Here is a 15515-nt window from a genome sequence, read left to right on the forward strand (position 1 = left end):
CAAAACTGGATGCACTACTCCAGGTGTGGCCTCACCAATGTCGAATAGAGGGGAATGATCACTTTCCTCAGTCTGCTGGCAATGCTCCTACTAATGCTGTACACACCAGTGCTTCTGATGGTGTAACTTACGTCACTCAGGGTGGTGTTTTTCTCACACCTCTGAGCGACACATTATACCGACAAAAGTGGTAGTGTAGACCTGGCCTAAGATGATTCCATTCTAGCACTGTCTAATATAATACAGACACTTGTAATGGATGAGGGTGTAAGTGGCGGACATAATTAATTTTCATGGTCTCGTTAGAACTAGCCTCTTTGTATTTGGGTCACGTATTCGGTATGGGCCTCTGAATAGAGGCAGAGTTCTCTGATTTGAATTTCCATCCATGACCTTTCCATCAACAAGCGGATCTCACCTGAGGTTCAAAGGAGGCACTCATAGCAGTTAGAGCCTGGGTTTAAGGTAGCAATAACAATGCAACACTATAATAGCAATACATGTTTGCTGAAAGAGAGGCCAGGGACTGCTGATCTCAGTGTTTGTTGTGTGGTTATTACACTAATGGTATACGTAGCTGTACATTGTGTTCCTTTTTTAAAAAAGCACATTAAATAAATCTACTCTATGCCATCCTGCCATATGGCTTGGCTGATACCAGAATATAAAGTACAAATGTTTCTTCTCTCACGCTTACAAAAGGATCGTTCTGTGACGTGTACTTCTGAAACTATCTGTCTGCCTCTCTGTGTACTAATCTACATTCTTATACAGGGCACATCACTGTAGAATTGGAGAGCCTTACAGACTGTTCAAGTGAGCAGATATGGGTCTCTAAAACTATTTTAAAATCAATGGTTTCATGGCCAGCTTTAAGTGAGCATTTCTATGAGATGTGGTTATTTACAACACCAATGGAAAAAACATCTGACAGAGCAGCCACCTCAACCACATTCCCCAAAACAATAAAGAGAGGAGATGAAAAGGTTTGTTATTAGTTATTAAAATGACATGGAAACACATTCATCTTGAAATCACTTCCCCTCCCCAGTGATCTCCTCAGGGCGTCCTTCATCTCCTTGTTCCTCAGGCTGTAGATCAGGGGGTTCAGCATGGGGATCACCACTGTATAGAACACAGAGGCCACCTGGTCTTGGCCCAGTGAGTAGCTGGATTTGGGGCGTAAGTATGTAAAGATCAGAGTCCCATAAAACATGGTGACCACCATCAGGTGGGAGGCACAGGCATTGAAGGCTTTGTGCCTGCCCTCGGCAGAGTGGATTTTCAGGATGGCAGCCAAGATGTACAGGTAAGAGAAAAAGATTATCAGGAGGGAGCTGATACAGGTGAAACCAGCTAAAAGAGAAATGATATTTTCAGAGATGGAGCTATCAGAGGATGATAGGGCTAGATGTGGAGGAGTGTCACAGAAAAAATGGCTGATGATATTGGAACCACAGTATGATAACCTGGTAATAACACACACAGTAATCATGGCATTTGTGAAGCCAGTGATATAGGAGCCAGCCACCGGTGGGACACAGACTTTATGGGACATAACTGATGAATAGAGCAAGGGTTTACAGATGGCCATGTAGCGGTCATACACCATTGCAGCTAGGAGGAAGCACTCTGTACATACCCAGGCAACAACAAAAAAAACATTTGAGAAAAACACCCAGTGTAGGAAATGGCTTTGTTCTCTGCTAAGAGGTTTGCCAGCATCTTTGGGGTGACAGCAGATGAATAGCAGATATCCACAACAGACAAGCAGCACAGGAAGAAGTACATGGGGGTGTGTAGTCGGGAACTGATTCTGATCAAAATGATCATCCCAAGATTCCCCACCAGGATGATAACATAGATCACCAGGAAGAACACAAAGAGGTTGACCTGCAGCTTTGAATCATCTGTGAATCCCATGAGAATGAACTGGGTTGCTACGGTACAATTTTTCTCTTCCATGACTCCCACTTCTGATACCTGCCGAAAAGATGAATCAAGAGGAGATGAACTATTTCATGCCCAGTCATCATTCTGTGTACAAAACATGCAGATACATATATATATTTTTGTATGCCTACTGCTTTGAGATTTGAGTCCCCCGGAATGTATATTCACAAACATTCAACCCTCTAACATACAAAGAAGGTACCAAACTCTTCTCTGGGGTTTGCTTAAAATGGTTTCTGTAGTGACAGGCAGAAAACAAAACAACCGATTGCTTAATTCAGTCTTATGCATCCGATAATTTGAATGCTTTCCATAATGCATTGCCTTGTATTTGGCATACTGTGTAAATGGGTGACTGAGATGGTAGGTGAGTAAGTGTCTGACTGCATGAATAAAGAGATGTAAAAGAATAGGTGGTTGGCAGGTGAATTGGTTTGTGGCTGGATGGGAGCGTCCGTTGTGATGGACAATCCGGATGTATTAGCAAACTGGTGGACTGATAGATGGGTGAGCATATTGTTGGTGTTTGAAGGAGTGGGGAGTCGATGGTTGTGTAGGGAGTTGATAAGGTGGATAGATGAGTCAGTGGGCAGTCAAATGGAGAAAGTAGAATTGTGCGATTGGATTAGTGAGAAGGTGGCTGGGAGAATGCACCCGAAGACAGGCAGTGTGTTTATAGGTGTGTTGATCTCTGGATATTACAGAGACAAGGTGGGTGAGGTAGTATCTTTTATTGGACCAGCTTCTGTTGGTGAAAGAGACAAGCCTTTCAGTGACACAGGGCTACACAAAGACCTGACTGTTGGTCCAGTAAAAGATATTACCAGGTAGTATCTCTGTAGAGCAGACAGACAGATGTGTGAAAGAGTTTGAGGATGGGTGAATTGAGTGAGTGGTACTGTAGGTGTTCAGTAAGTTGAAAAAGTTCTTGGGTCTATTTCAGAGTGGAAAATGTTTTGTATGACAAAGATTACCCACCAGAACTGGAACACATTGCAGAAGTGAAAGAGTGGAAGCTCAGAGATTGAGCTCTTATCCTAGCACAGAGGTTGGCAACCTTTCAGAAGTGGTGTGCCAAGTCTTCATTTATTCACTCTAATTTAAGGTTTTGCGTGCCAGTCATACATTTTAACATTTTTAGAAAGTCTCTTTCTATAAGTCTATAATATATAACCAAACTACAGTTGTATGTAAAATAAATAAGGTTTTACAATGTTTAAGAAGCCCCCCGGACTGGTGGCCAGGATCCAGGTAGTGTGAGTGCCACTGAAAATCAGCTTGCGTGCCGACTTCGGCACATGTGCCATAGGTTGCCTGCCCCTGCCCTAGCAAGTCGACCTTTTAGGAACAGTGTGGCAAGGAAACTTGCTCTGTTACTGGTAATGCTGTTCTGTGAATAACCATAGAACTTGAGGGAGCCAGGGCTGTCAATACAAGAGCAATATAGCTAATGTGTTTAGTTACAGATGTATAAGTTTAGCTCTTTCCCTCAGTGAAACAGCCCAGACGAATCATTATGTTAAATGCCAACCCTGTGCACTGGCTATTAATTACATTATTACTCTATTGATACACAAAAATTGTCATCAGTCTAATGAAAGAGGAAGGATAAGTTTTGTACTAAAGGCACTGGACTGGGTCTCTGAAGATATGGATTCAATTCCCCCGCTACCAGCTATACCGTCTCTGATCCTTCATGAATATGACTCAGAGGAAATATTCAAAAATATCTATGTAATTTAGGACCCTAATTCCTATTTTCAAATGGGACCTTTGAAAATGAGACTCAAGCTCCTAAGTGATTTAGGCCCCTTTGAAAAATTCATGCTTTATCTCTCTGTGCCTAAGTTCCCCTTCTGTAAAATTAGGATAATAATACTTCTTGTCTCTCATCCTGTGTATGTCCTGTCCCTTTTGATCGCAAACTTGTTGGGGCATAGATTGTCTCTTATTATGTGTTTGTATATTGCCTGGTTTTCTGGGGACCTGATCTCAGTTGTGGCATTACTGTAATGCAAATAATTATTTCAAATCATTTCTTATCAGAAGAGTGAAAATCCAAGCATATTGCTTATGTTATTTAACCCAGTCATTCCCAAACAAATAGAAACTGAATCCAAGTTAGGAGTGAACAGTTTGGATTATTAAAAATATTTTGTTCCTTTGAACATAAAAGTTCATATAATTTTCAACTCCCACATAGCCGAATACAATTTTAAGACAGAGAATAAATTATTGCTCTTATATAAATTGATGGTACGCCCACATCTTGAATACTGTGTACAGATGTGGTCTCCTCATCTCAAAAAGGATATACTGGCATTAGAAAAGATTCAGAGAAGGGCAACTAAAATGATTAGGGGGTTGGAATGGATCCCATATGAGGAGAAATTAAAGAGGCTAGGACTCTTCAGCTTGGAAAAGAGGTGACTAAGGGGGGACATGATAGAGGTGTATAAAATCATGAGTGATATGGAGAAAGTATATAAGGAAAAGTTATTTATTTATTCCCATAATACAAGAACTAGGGGCCACCAAATGAAATTAATGGGCAGTAGATTTAAAACAAATAATTTGAAGTTCTTCTTCACGCAGCGCACAGTCAACTTGTGGAACTCCTGGCCTGAGGAAGTTGTGAAGGCTGGGACTATAACAGGGTTTAAAAGAGAACTAGATAAATTCATGGAGATTAAGTCCTTTAATAGTTATTAGCCAGGCTGGGTAAGGAATGGTGTCCCTAGCCTCTGTTCATCAGAGGATGGAGATGGATGGCAGGAGAGAGATCACTTGATCATTACCTGTTAGGTTCACTCCCTCTGAGGCACCTGCCATTGGCCACTGTTGGTAGACCGGATACTGGGCTAGATGGACCTTTGGTCTGACTCAGTACCCAGAACCCCTTATATTTTTTTTTAACCACCATTTCAGTGGGTGGAACCAACATTCCATTTATGCAAACAGCACCACAGGGAAACCCAATGACATTATCTCAGCAGCAGAGCAGATGCTGAGAACTGTTTTAACTGTGTGCACCTCTTTCTACAGCTTTTTTATTCTTCTAGAAAGTGGGACAGAACATGAGGAAGGAGAGTGTTTATTTGCCTGTAGTTCTATTACAAAATATTACGAGTGCTCCCGGAGGGACTGAAAGAAGGAAATGAAATGAGTTATGGCAATAAATAAATGTGTGGAGGTATGTACCATTTGTGGTGGATTTGAATAAATGAATAAAGAAGGATGATGGGGAGGAAATGGTGTTCATCTGGCTTATGCAAACCTTTCACTGCATGTAGGCAACAGTCCTCTATCCTCAGAAAAACTGGAACATCATAGAAATTACAGAGAGAAATTCTTTCTAAGTATTGATCCTATGAAGGTAAAGTTTTACTGAAGTGCTTGTTTCTGTGCCCTAATGAAGAAATTGGCTGAAAATCTTGATGCAACTGTGGTCACTAGAAATGATAAAATCTCTTATGGGGGATAAAAGGTTGGATATTAGGAAACACTATTTCACTAGAAGGGTGTTGAAGCACTGGAATGAGTTACCTAGGGAGGTGGTAGAATCTCCTTTCTTAGAAGTTTTTAAGGCCTGGCTTGACAAAGCCCTGGCTGGGATAATTTAGTTGGAGATTGGTCCTGCTGTGAGCAGGGGGTTGGACTAGATACCACCTGAGGTCTCTCCCAACCCTAATATTCTATGATTCTATTATTTGAAAATGTTCACTAGTATTGTTGCCCTGGAATTTGACATTCCTGTGTGTACCCCAGAACCTGACAGTACTGCTCTCAGCCATTTTGTATGTGCAGCCTCTGCCCGCTGAAAACCAAACATCATCTCGTTAGGAAAAATAGGCCTTTGTGAGACAAGGTCGGATAACTGCATATTTGCTGTTTGTTATTTAGATGGGAGGAGAGGTCAGAAAGTTTTGGAGGAAAGTGAGTGGATACCGATGTTGGTTTTAGGCAGGGCCAGCTCTGTGTTTTTTGCTGCCTCTAAAGCAAAAAAAATAAAATAAAATAAAATCCGGAGTGCCACTACCTAAGCAAAAGAAAAACAAAAAAGTGCCAGAGTGCTGCCCCTTGAAAACTGCCTCCCAAAGCACATGCTTGGGACACTGGTGCCTAGACATACTATTGTTATGACTAGAAACACTAGAAATGTTTTGAGATAATGAGCAGTGTGTTGAAATTAGGCGAATTGGTGACCCAGTAGAGGTTATTATGCTGTGCCACTAGGAGTCACCATAGGTTATGCACTTTGTTAGAGTTAGTTATACAAGATTAGTTAATAGTAAATATCTCAGAGCAGTCTGAGGGAGTTTTTCTTTGGGAAGGAGATGACATCTAAACTCCCCATCAGCTGGATGGAAAGAGTGCCCTTGGAAATCCAGCTGGTGATGATTTAAAACCATCTTAGACTGATAGTAACTATATCTGGGATGTTCTAAACCGATTGCTTCTGCCTGAGAATGCGTATTAGCTAGTAAACTGTAGTTTTAGATAAGACTGCACTTGCTTGTGTTAATTTTCCCTCAGCCAGAGCCCTGTGTTCCCATTGATTTATTCCTGAGACCATCTGGAGTGAAACAGTTAAATTACCGATCTGAAAATCCTGGGTAAGAGTATTTTTGAGTTTACTCATCCTTAAAAGAGCGGTAGAACGACTGCCAGCCCTCCAGGCAGGGTGGTTTGTGCTGAGTTGCTTAACCCTCTGGGGACTGTGGAAGGTGTGCACATGCCTAGTGGCAGAATTTTAGGCACCTAGAGGATTTTGGTAGCAGAAACTTGTCTACACTTGGCACAGCGGGGGGCCAGGGAATCATGTTGGGGGGGGGTCTCACATAGGAAAAGGTTGAGAACCCCTGACCTACACCATCTATGGCACCAGGTTGCCCATAGACACACACCCTTTAAAGAAGCACTGGGCACCAGGTTGTCGTCTTATGTTCAAAAAGCCTTATGTTTAAGGGACCTGGTTCCTCTCTCTCAAACACCAATTGTGTCAATGGTACATTTGTTTCTTCAGTCCCCACAACTTGGCCCATATAACATCCCTTCATTAGCTGCTTGATTTTGAGTGTTGGCAAGGACTGATTCAAGGGACTTTTAGAGGTTTCCTTCTTTCATCAACAGGCCTTTTCGAGCTGCTCATCCTCTTTGATACAAAAATTGGGCAACCACTGTATTAGTCAACAGTTTAGAGAGAAATGAACACTTCTGCAGTCCATTCGGCTGTCTCCTGAGCTAAGGAGGAACTTTTGTTTAGGTTGTAGCGGGACTGGGTGAGGAGGGATGGGAGGGTTGTGAAACGGAAAGGAGGAAGGATGAAAACCTCCGCCCCCTTAGTTGTGTATTTCAGGTTTTATACTTGTTGATAGATTAAGTATAAAAACAAAAGACTTATGGTCTTCTGACAATAGGCCCGTGTACATGTGTTGGGGTAGGGTAGTTGTATGGGCAGTGAGAAATCTGGCCCTACGCAAAGTATCCCTGAACCACTCAGTTCTCCTCTTTTCATCAAGTCTCCTCTTAAATTAGACCCTTTCCCACTGTAGTTATACCTTTTAACTTTCCCTCCGTCCCTCTTGTCATAAACAGATAGCTAAGGGTTAATGTCTCTTTCACCTGAAGCACCTGACCAGAGGACCAATCAGGAAACCGGATTTTTTCAACTTTGGGTGGAGGGAATTTTGTGTCTGAGGTCTTTGTCTGCCTGCCTGCTTTCTCTGAGCTTTGGAGAAGTAGTTTCTGCTTTCTAATCTTCTGTTTCTAAGTGTAAGGACAAAGAGATCAGATAGTAAGTTATATGGTTTCTTTTCTTTGGTATTTGCATGAATATAAGTGCTGGAGTGCTTTGATTTGTATTCTTTTTGAATAAGGCTGTTTATTCATATTTCTTTTAAGCAATTAACCCTGTATTTGTCACCTTAATACAGAGAGACCATTTGTATGTATTTTTCTTTCTTTTTTATATAAAGCTGTCTTTTTAAAACCTGTTAAAGTTTTCTTTACTGGGAAATTTCAGGGAAATTGAGTCTGTACTCACCAGGGAATTGGTGGGAGGAAGAAATCAGGGCGAGATCTGTGTGTGTTGGATTTGCTAGCCTGATTTTGCATTCCCTCTGGGTGAAGAGGAAAGTGCTTTTGTTTCCAGGACTGGGAACGGAGAGGGGGAGTCACTCTGTTTGGATTCACAGAGCTTGTGTCTGTGTATCTCTCCAGGAGCACCTGGAGGGGGGAAGGGAAAAAGGATTATTTCCCTTTGTTGTGAGACTCAAGGGATTTGGGTCTTGGGGTCCCCAGGGAAGGTTTTTCAGGGGGACCAGAGTGCCCCAAAACACTCTAATTTTTTGGGTGGTGGCAGCAAGTACCAGGTCCAAGCTGGTAACTAAGCTTGGAGGTTTTCATCCTAACCCCCATATTTTGGACACTAAGGTCCAAATCTGGGACGAGAGTTATGATACCTCTGCAATGGGACTTCAGTCTTATCACTGTTGCTTTCAGTCATTTCTCATGTCTCTTGTTTACTGGCTTGTATTATTTAATGTTGCAAAGTAGCTAGACTCACAGCTTGTGGAAGATCAAAATATAAAGTGTTAAATAATACCAGACCAATGATAACTGAGGGACTTTTCAATGCGATGCTGTAGTGAAAAATGTAATTGTTCTCTGCAGATGCTGCTACAAAATATCTCCAAGCATGCCAGCGCCCTCCTGATTCTTTTGCTAATTTTATTTATTTCTTATTTCTTATAGTCCATGAAACAGAGTTTAGGAATAGGAGCAGAAACAAGGGGCTTCAACTGCAGCAAGGGAGATTTAGGTTAGACATCAGGAAAAACTTCCTAACTGTCAAGGTGGGTCAGCACTGGAATAAGTTGTCCAGGAAGGTTGAGGAATGTCCATCATTGGAGATTTTTAAGAACAAGTTAGACAAACACCTGTCAGGGATGCACTAGATAATACTCAGTCCTGCAATGAGTGCAGGGGACTAGAAGAGATGACCTCATAAGGTCCCCTCCAGTCCTATGATTCTATGATCTCACAAAGGGCCCTGCACCTGGGGATGAGGTGGGCTTGGGGAATGCCAGTTTATGCTTGACATTCAGTTCCACTGTACCCCCCACCACATGCACACACATAGTGCCCAGTGCTCACCAAACGCTCACAGAGAGACAGAGTGCCCACAACACACACACTCAGCCTGACACTGAGCTCAATCAGAATGCAGAATAATCTCTGCTGGGAAGCTGGGACAGCTGGAATATTTCCAGTCGGCCTGAACAAAGCGAACCGAAGGGGATTCTGCTGCCCTTGCAGGGAGATAGGACTAGATTTCCCAACTGGTATTTTAGATCAGCAGCTTCTCTGAGGCCTGGTTTATGCTTAAAAATTAGCTCAACCAAGCTCCGTCACACAGAGCAGGGAAACTTTTCATACTATGTTCGAGGCAGTTAGCTTGTACTGACTTTCAGTGTAATTCTTCCATGGACGTGGCTTAACTACATCAATAGAAAAACCCTTCCATCAATGTGGAAAACATCTACATTATGGTGCTGCTGCATATGATAGCTGTGTCAATGCACAAATGTGTTAAACATACTCCTAATAGGTTTGTCCCAAAGCAATGTGTGTGTGTGGGGAGGATTTAGGTTCCAGTGGCAACGCAGACACTATAGGAGGCAGTCGTGGTCCTTCCCTCTGTAATTTTTAGCCCAGTAATTTGGGTGCTCACCTGTGAGGTGGGAGATCTGGGTTCAATTCCCCCTTCTCTCCAGCACTAGGCAAAGCCACGTGTGACACTGCACTCCATACGCTTTATTATTTCTATGTCTGGAGTTAGGAGAATAAGATATAAACTTGTAGACATATTAAGTGGAGGCCATTAAGGATGCTTCAGAATCAATGAACTGTGAATGGCTCTGTTTACCTGCAAGCCTTCCAGTGTACATGAGGGGTAACCCAGGAAGAATGGAGACTGGGGGTCTGACAGTGACATGTGACCATGTCACCAGAGACTGAAATCCATCTTGAAGCTGATACTTTTCCAGAGGGGGCTGGAATTTCAAAGAAAGGTTTCCCGCCTTGGGGATGTTCTATATCAAGTGGGGGAAGGCAAACAATAAGTGTCTTCAGCTGGCTTAAAACACGACCTCCCCACCCCACAAAGGGTGGGTAAGCAAAGGCTGGACCAAGGTCAGAAAAGGCATCTGACCTGAAAATTATTTTACATGAACTAACAACTTGGGTGAGAAGATAACATCTGTAACTGATTTCTGAGTGTATTAAGCTTAGCCTTGAGTGTTTTGTTTTGCTTTATAACATAGTCTGATCTGTCTGTTATTACTTAAAACTATTTAAGTTCTACTTTTCCTACTTAATAAAATCACTTTTGTTTATTTATAAACTCAGAATACACTGTGCACTTGGATTTCCTGCATTTCCTGTGATGCTTCCTGTGTTTTATCAACTGATCTGAGTTGGGGCCTGCAGACTTTAGAGGAATACAAGCAAATTAATAATACTAACAATATAATGATGAACAATATGACCACGGGCTCTGTGAAATTACATTGCAATTGGATGAGAATTGAATTCTCATGGTCCTACTCCCCATCACAAAACCAGTACAGAGTTAAACAAATTCAGGAATTGGTTAGGAGTTTATTCATTGCTCTCCTCAGGGCGTCCTTCACCTCCGTGTTCCTCAGGCTGTAGATGAATGGGTTCAACATCGGGATCACCAGCGTGTAAAACACTGAGGCTACTTTGTCTGTGTCCATGGAATAGCTGGAGGTGGGACGTAAATACACAAAGAGTTGGGTGCGATAAAACAGGACCACCACAGTCAAGTGGAAAGAGCAGGTGGAGAAGGCTTTGAACCGGCCCTCAGCGGAGCGGATCTGCAGGATGGTGGAGATGATACAGACATAGGAGAGGAAGACAGTTACAAGGCTACCCACTATAATGCAGCTCATAAAAATAAACATCACAATTTCATTGATGTGGGTGTCAGAGCAGGAGAGCACCAGCAGTGGGGAGATGTCACAGAAGAAATGATTGACAATGTTGGAGCTGCAGAATGACAGTCGAAATATAAAACATGTGTGTATCATTGAATCTACAAACCCCACAGCATACACCCCAGCCACAATCCATTTACAACATTGCCTGGACATGGTAACTGTATAGAGCAGTGGGTTACAGATGGCCACATAACGGTCATACGCCATCACAGCCAGCAAGAAGCACTCAACATCTATAAAAACAGAGAGATTCATTTGCACAGCGCAGGCAGTGTAAGAAATGCTTTTCTTCTCAGCTACGAAATTTAGCAGCATTTTAGGGGAAATTATCGAGGAAAAGCAGAGGTCACAGAAAGACAAATTACTGAGGAAAAAGTACATGGGGGTGTGGAGTCGGGGATCAATCTTGATTAACAAGATCATCCCCCCATTCCCCACCAGGGTGACACCATAAATCAGTAAGAACACCGCAAAGAGGGGGACCTGCAGCTCTGGAGGATCTGTCAGTCCTGAAAGAATGAACTCAGTCACCTCCGAGTGATTTCCTTTTTCCATCTACTCTGAACACAGATCAGGCAGCTACAGAGATGTGGGCAGGTGGATGGTGCGGAAAACCTGGCCCTTCTCTGTAATGAAGTAAGTGAACATAAATGAAGATCAGTTTCTTAATGGACATCAGTATCTGCTCAGGAAAGGGCTTAGTCCATAGTGCCAGATTTTCACAACTCGTAATTCCAGGTGTTTGATAAGATGAACACACTGTGCAAATACAGTGACATGCAGGTTAATCATTCCCCGCACGCAAACACTCCTGTTAACATATCCGAACAGTAAACAGCGACTTGTGACTCTGCTGTGAGAGAATCAGTCTGAAGAGATAATTCCTTAGCTAAACAAGAGGTGAGAGGAAAGGAGTGTCAATCTTTCTACCCTCTTTGGGCAAGGGGAACTCTGTGGCTTGGCATGTTGGGTTGGGTTAAAGTTGCTTACTGTGCTAATTAAGCTTTTTGGCATTTACTTTAGCCAGTATGAAAACCCAGAGACACAATGGAAAGCACTGGCTTCAGTGACTATGTAATTACCTATTTTCTTGCAACCAAGGAGGTCACTCCTTTAGCTGAAGGGGTAGGAATTGGGACTGAGGTGTTTAATGCTGGAGGTCTTGAATTCAATACCTGCTAATCCCCATGATGTCTGCATGTGTATGTGTGTGACAGTAATTCCGGACAATCGCACGTACCTGCTGAGAAGAGAGAGAGAGAGATGTGTTGGTGTTTCCCCATCATCAGAAACTGTCAGTTTGGAGCATGTGGGAAGTTTTATACTGAGATCTGTGATCTGTGGGACATGATTCCTGGAGCAACTGGGAATACCTGAGCTCAGAGAGCCATAACATCTAATTAACACATTCAGTGAACCAAAGCCACGTTTGGTTTAATTCATTCCCTGGGGATTAATTCAACCTACTCTTTCTTACCGTGTTATTAAATGATGCAATTTCTACCAGAGCTACAGAGTATGAGGTTAGGGGTATATTTCATCCTACTGTTTTCAGTGCAAGCTGGGTACTGCGTAAAGCTTATCCAGAAAGGGGGTTTGTTTGTGAAGACTGAAATCTTTTTGCTCGGAAATACCACAGGGGTGCATCAGATAGCACACAACACCAATCTCTTCTATGGGCCAGGCTCCTAGTCTGGACCGTATCTCTCATGATGCATGATGGTCTCTCCCCTTGCTGAACCCCCCTGGAACATCACCATGGTCCCACAGCCATAGTTTAGGGAGGAGGAGAGTTTGGTATTTTGATGGGAAGTTTATAATTTCCAGGTAGAAGTTTATTTCATGGAAAAAATAGTTGAATGGAAAACTCAATTTCCCATAAAAAACACTTCTCATAAAAAAATTTCAAAAATTTGGAATTAAAGGAGCAGAAAATTAGATACAGGTGAAATGTACTAATTTTTTGCAGCTGTAACTGATATCTTGTCAGTCATTCCTGGTTTCAGAATCACCTCATTATCCTGGCCCCAATAAGTGGAATGTAAAACCTGTAAGACATGTAAGAGTACTTCAGATTATCTAGCTATCTATCCCATGCCAATTACTATGGTATCCTATGTCCTTCCCTTGCTCGGTCACTTCCCAAAGTAGGAAGGATAGGTTTACTCATTATGCTTGATGGAGAAGACATGATGACCACAGGAGCTCAGGAGGACACCATAGCATGCTACTGATTTCTGCAGTTCACAAAACTATCCCTCTTGCATGCATATTAACTGCACACAGAGCTCAGCTTTAAGATGCTAAATAAAGCTATGAGTCAACTAGAACTAGTCATGCTCTCATAGTAAATATTAATACAATATTTTTGATTATAGTAACTCTCCACTTAACGTCCTCTCACTTAACATTGTTTCGATTTTAGTTTCCTGATCAGTTACAGAACCTGCTTGTTTAAAGTTGTGCAATGCTCCGCTATAACATTGTTTGGCTGCTTGCTTTGTCCACAGCTGGCAGCCCCCGTATCAGCTCCCATATGCCCCCCCAGCGCTTCCTGCCGGCAGACCCCACAGATCAGCACCTTCACCCTGCTTCTCCCACCTCCTGCCCATGGCAATCAGCTGATTTGCGGCATTTAGGAGGCAGGGGAGGGAGGGGGAGGAGCAAGGACAGGGCATGTGGAATAAAGGTGGGGAAGGTGCAGTAGAGAAGAGGCAGGTTAAGGATAGGGTTTTGAGGGAAGAGGTGGAATGGGCAGGCCAAGTGTTGAGCCCCCTACCTCTGGGGCATCACAGTAGGGGAAGCTGCTGCTGCTGTTGTGCAATGTGCTTCTCCTAACCTACGGGACCGTCAGCCTCCTTGCCTGCCTCATTGTCTGCATACTCAACTGTTTCTTTAAAACTGTTTTAAAAAACTTATACCTGTATTAAATTGTTTGTTTAATTTTTTTTAAATGTATATAATGCCTTTTGTCTGGCAAAAAAAAATATTCCCTGGAACCTAACCACCCCTATTTACATTAAGCAAAACAATGTTAAGCAAATTCAATTTCCTCATAAGAATTCAAGCTGCATTTTTCAGGAATATAACTACAATGTTAAGCGAGGAGTTACTGTGCGTAAAGTTGTAAGATGACACTGTATCAGATTATTAATACATGTTCCAAACGCAGGCTGGCAAACTGGTCTGTTTTAAACAAAGAAATGTGTGTTCTGCTTAATTTTTTGTCTAAAGAATCACCAGAGTCTTCAAGCAGGAAGAGAAACAAAGGAAGCCCAAAAAGATGAGGAAAAAACAGCAGGGAACATCCTTCTACAAATACATTTTGTCTTCTGGTACAAGGTGAAAATGTTTCTCAAAGTGGGAAAAGGACTATAAAAAGAAGGGGTAGACATACAAGGGCATGGCACACTCTCTCTCTTGCTCTCTATCTCTGCCTCTGCCCACTGATTCACTGCATCTGAAGGGATACAGGAAGCAGCCATTGGACTGGGAGAGGGGTCCTAACCTAAGAAATTTGGTCAGGAAGACTGATTGAAGCGTGTGGTGAGGAAACATTTGCTTTGAATTTCATCTTATTTGTTAACTTAGGCACAAGTTGCATTCTAGCTTTATTTTTTTAACCAAATCTGACTTCTGTGCCTCCTTATTTGCACTCACTTAAAATCTATCTTTGTAGTCAATAAACTTGGGAGGGATGTTTTGTTTTCTCTAATGCAGTGTGTTTAAATAGAAGTGTCTGAGAACCTAAGCTGCATGGATGTTAGTGCTATTAAATAAATAATGGACTATGTAAATTGTATTGTCCAGGAGGGGACTGGGCAACACAGGACATATATTTCTGGAGGGAAATTGAAGACTGGGGAGTGTGTTGCGGTCTCCCTACAGTATAACCCAGGGTGGTGAGAGCCTGAGTGTAACCCAACTATTCCTGGCCAGGCTGCAGTTACACACACATGCTCAGGGTGTGATTTGTTTGTGAGTGGCCCAGGTGGAAGCCACTTCAGCAAGGCATTGCAAGGCTGCAGGCAGGTGTGACACAGCTGCTGATTAGTCTGGTTTGGGCCCTGGTATGTCACAGCCACCAACCTAGAAAATATCCCAATAACACTAAAGGTGTGTTCATCCTATTGGTTTACATGGATTATTTCTATGTCTGGAGTTAGGAGAATAAGATAAAAAAAACTTGTATTATTGATGTAGACATATTAAGTGGCGGCCATTAAAGGTGTTTCAGAATCACTGAACTGTGAATGGCTCTGTTTACCTCCAAGCTTCCTGTGTATGTGTGGGCCAACCCAGGAAGAATGGAGATTGGGGTCTTACAGTGACATGTGACCATGTCAGCTGATATTGGAATCCATCTTGAAGCTGGTACTTTTCCAGAGGGGAGTGGAATTCCAAACAAAGATTTCTCACCTTAGGGAAGTTCTATATCAAGTTGGGAAGCAAACAATGAGTGTCTTCAACTGCCGTAAGAGACGATCTCCCCACCCCACGGAGATACCTGCAAATACCTGGTAACAAGGACTGTAA

The 15515-nt window shown here is 42.5% G+C and overlaps 1 protein-coding gene and 1 pseudogene across 1 annotated transcript; both read right to left on the bottom strand.

Annotated features, from left to right (window-relative positions):
• Positions 1 to 994: 994 nt before the first annotated feature.
• On the bottom strand, positions 995 to 1965 carry LOC115651323 (annotated as a pseudogene).
• Positions 1966 to 10598: 8633 nt separating this feature from the next.
• Positions 10599 to 11543, bottom strand: LOC115651098 (olfactory receptor 1052-like). Its single transcript, XM_030561980.1, has one exon. The coding sequence runs from the start codon at positions 11532 to 11534 to the stop codon at positions 10599 to 10601; it is 936 nt and encodes a 311-aa protein (XP_030417840.1). The 5' UTR covers positions 11535 to 11543.
• Positions 11544 to 15515: the final 3972 nt, after the last annotated feature.

This window comes from Gopherus evgoodei, chromosome 4 (assembly GCF_007399415.2).
Source record: "Gopherus evgoodei ecotype Sinaloan lineage chromosome 4, rGopEvg1_v1.p, whole genome shotgun sequence".
NCBI lineage: Eukaryota > Metazoa > Chordata > Testudines > Testudinidae > Gopherus > Gopherus evgoodei.

Excerpts from the sequence above, each read along its gene's own strand:
- LOC115651098 (XM_030561980.1), bottom strand. The coding sequence starts at position 11,534 with ATGGAAAAAGGAAATCACTCGGAGGTGACTGAGTTCATTCTTTCAGGA.